This window comes from Perkinsus marinus (assembly GCF_000006405.1).
Source record: "Perkinsus marinus ATCC 50983 genomic scaffold scf_1104296953356, whole genome shotgun sequence".
NCBI lineage: Eukaryota > Perkinsozoa > Perkinsida > Perkinsidae > Perkinsus > Perkinsus marinus.
The window spans coordinates 18,473-22,022 of NW_003208486.1; the positions used below are offsets into that span (position 1 = coordinate 18,473).

General features: G+C 48.7%; 2 protein-coding genes and 1 non-coding gene across 3 annotated transcripts in view; 2 read left to right on the forward strand and 1 right to left on the reverse strand.

Moving 5' to 3' along the window:
- Nucleotides 1-200: 200 nt before the first annotated feature.
- On the forward strand, nt 201-772 carry Pmar_PMAR002708 (hypothetical protein; the record flags this gene model as incomplete). Its single annotated transcript, XM_002776471.1, has 3 exons — nt 201-344; nt 407-634; nt 689-772. The coding sequence occupies 3 exons, from the start codon at nt 201-203 to the stop codon at nt 770-772; spliced, it is 456 nt and encodes a 151-aa protein (XP_002776517.1).
- Nucleotides 773-2,583: 1,811 nt separating this feature from the next.
- Nucleotides 2,584-2,655, forward strand: Pmar_PMAR002709. Its single transcript has one exon. It is a non-coding gene; the product is annotated as a tRNA-Gln (tRNA).
- Nucleotides 2,656-3,396: 741 nt separating this feature from the next.
- The window catches only part of Pmar_PMAR002710 (vacuolar amino acid transporter, putative), a gene marked incomplete at both ends in the record, with an annotated part of 1,705 nt that continues 1,551 nt past the window's right edge, over nt 3,397-3,550 (reverse strand). The window contains one exon of the mRNA XM_002776472.1: nt 3,397-3,522. Within this exon, the coding sequence (XP_002776518.1) occupies nt 3,397-3,522 (126 nt within the window). The remainder of the gene's footprint in view (nt 3,523-3,550) is intronic.

Genomic DNA, 3,550 nt, shown 5'->3' on the forward strand with positions numbered 1-3,550 from the left:
TGGCTGCGAGTAAGTGATGAAGTATGCACAGGGTGTCAAGTAGTGTCAACCGAATAGGTTCGTGAAGTACAAGGCATTCGATGTCGTGCTCGTATAAGATCTGGTGGCTATAGTTATCGTACCGATGTAGGTTTTTGAGGAGCTCTTTGGGTTAGCGTTGATGCAGATACAATCTCTTACTCTCTATCGTATTGGTCAAGATGGTGCCCTTCTTTTCTCTCATATCCCTGCCCTTTGTGTACTTCGTGTTCACTCCGGTGGCCCAGTATTTGGCGGTTATAGCTTCTGATGCGTTTGTGGGGAACATTAGGAGGATAGCAAGACGTATTAGGATTTACAAGAAGGTAATACTTACAGGTTGCGTTTTCCACCACCCTTGGTGACACGCTATGGTGACACATGTTAGGGTCGGCGAACACTTCGTGAACACCGTAACCGTCTAGTTCGTAAACTACGTATAGCGGTGAACGAGTACGGGCCTAAAGTCTTGGGACCTGACTTTGAGGAAAAGCGGATCCTGAAGAATGAGGATGTGGAGAATATAGAAGACACACAGGTCTCTAGTTTGGCGTCGGCCGCTAGGAGTTATTTGGGATCGGTCAAGCAAGACTTGCATGATTTTGATGTCGATGTGGTAAGGCGATTATCACACTCGTTTATGTGGTTTCTGCTCCGCTCCGCTGTTTAGATCCCGGAAGATTTGGTGGAGATCATATCGTCTGTATTCTCTACTGCTGGTCACGCTGTCAGACGGGAGGTGTCAATGGAATAGATGCCCAAGCATGTCATACCACTCCTTCATCACATCGTGGTTCTAACTCCTCTTCTCGTAGTTGTCGTTACCATTGATTTATTCATCATCATTGGCTTTACCAGACTTCGTAGCTTTTGAATCGGTTCGCCTATATGTGCCGCGTTTGAGTCAATACAATGGAGTAACATCGACTCTCTCCGCGATTATCGATCAATATGGCGTGCGCGAATTCTCATCATCTTACACGTCAATGGACAGCCCTTGCTAGTAGTAGCCTCTCAATAGAGCCTTTTACCCAATCCTTGCCAAGGAGTGGCAACCGCTGCTCGATTGCTGTGGTAAGGTACGGCTTGACCGACTTCACGGTCGTCAGAGTCCCTTGCTTTAGGGCGGACTATAATGGAAAGTAGATTTATCTCTTTAGGCGCATTTGCATGTTATAGTTGTGGGATCACCTGTTGTCAGTGATTATCAAGATGTACACGAGCACGTCATAGATGAAGGGGGACTCCCCTGGGGGAGACAGGAAGATACCGATGTAAAGGACGTTGTCCAGGAGAACTTGTTTGATCTATTGCAGTGCTAACATGATCATGAGACTGATTCATAGCTCTTGTATATTAATCCGCTAGTTTCTTCTGACTCCGTGGTAGTAGTTTCTTTGTGTATTTCTTTTTGGGCGAGCGAGATTGAAACTGCGCTGTGGACCTCTTCCGGAGAGAAGATGCATTTTGCAAAGGATAGCGGAATCCATCGGCCACAGCAGCGTTGAAACTCTGTCTCGTCGTGGTGGCGTTGGTTCGTCTGGTCAGGAGGAGAGATCGACGTGGTACGCTCAGTAGCAGCGACACGACCGCTACCCTCGGGTGGCTCGATAGGGCCTCACATTACTTCAATGTGCATACACAACAATTGTCGCCACTGAAAGTACACAGGACTGCATCGGCCACAGGGAAATAGACATCGGTTAGGGGGAAGGACAGCAGAGAACTTACAGAAATTGTCTTTTCTGGGTTTGTATGAGCAGTACAGACATTCCAATGTTTCGTTGGATGGTGCGCTCATAGTTGTCGTTCGATAGCAGTTACCAAATAACTGAAACTATAGCTGCTATAGTATAGCGGGCCCAGCATGTGGGTCTGTCTTGGGTGATCGCCCCCCCCCCAAATTGATGTCACGTGAATAGTATTCGCAATCAAATATATCTAAGCGAAACCTGCCGCACGTTACCTACGAGCATAAGCTGAGTTTACGAAACTTTCATATGCTCTAATCGACCGCCAATGGTCGTAAAAGTGTTATAGAATGATCTGAGGGTGATGCCAAGCTGTTGGACAACCCGCAGTGCCGGGCCGGCAATCGCACGCATGCGCGGAGCATGCGTGCATGCACCCTTGAACTTATTTTTGCCCTCAAGGCTATGCCCTGGTTTCTGCGCCTTGGATAAGCTTCAGTTGGGAGTCAACTTAGGCACGCCTCGTCGAGTCAACTTAGGATAAGCTCCAGTCGTCCTTGTTCGTCTGAACTCCCTTGCTCACATATGTGGGCAGGCACTCCCTTTTCCACCACACTTTCCGGTTGCCAGGAGGACAGTTGCCTGGCAACTGTCGATATTGGTACTGGTAGACTGTTGATTAGGAATGTCCTTTTCCCTCTGGTGCTGGTTGTTGTCGCGATGGAGAAATTCAAAGAGCCACGGATTGACGAAGTTGGGAAGGTGGCGTGGCGAGAGATTGGGATACTGCGCATGCTGTAATATTGTGCAGCTTAGGAGGCTTTCAGGCGGCGAGCACTCCACTGACGACGGCACAAAATTGAATTTGATATGAGGTTCTATGGTGTAACGGTTAGCACTCCAGACTCTGAATCTGGCGATCTGGGTTCAAATCCCGGTAGAACCTTTATTCCTGTCACCCATTCTTGTCAAGAAGGAATCTGAATCACACCCGTATTCCGTTGATGCGTCACATAACGATCAGGGTTGCATCCAGCAGCGTCATCAGTTAGAGCGACGGCAATACGTTATGAGGGAAACTCGACGACCAACTGCTTTTCCCGGGGGAAAGCGTAATTGATCAGTTGTTCATCATTCAACAGGTTCGCGTCGGGCACGTTTGCGAATCCCAGGGAAGAATTTTCACACAGGTGCTACTAACAGCATAACGGAAGGAGATGTTCTCACAGTGTGAGACTCACACAATCCGAAGTTTGTAGAGCTCAAGTTTCCGGATGTGCCCGGACCAAGCCGGCACCAATCCACAAGCGGCATCTCGACGAGCTTTCGAAACGTGCCATGAGCTCCTGAAATCAGTGCTGATGATGAACGAGTAGCGACGGCTGACAGGGCGCGGCTGTATGAAGGACAGTTCCTCTGAGGAACTGGTATTGCCATCTGGAGTCACAGCCAGAGAAGTGGCGGCTGCCGTGCTGACCCAAAGCCGCCCATATCATACGTATGTAGTAGAGATTTGACCGAAAAAAACTTACACACGAGGAGCCAATTGACGCTACGGGCCGAACAAGGAAGATTAAGCGGTGGAGAGCCATGTTCCATGACGTTAAGATCGCAGAAAACGTCTCTACCTATCAATAACTCACTGACGTCGCTGAGCGTCCAAGGAGGTTTCTCCTTTTCAAGAAGACTACTGGGCAGCGACTGTCCGAAACACAGTAGCGGCCGAGCCAAGGCGTAGACAATAGACGAGTTTCTTCAGACGATGACATGTAGCACGATAAACAATCAAAGTCCCACTGAAGACCCCATCCAACTATGAGGCACCGTAACACAAGTAGCAC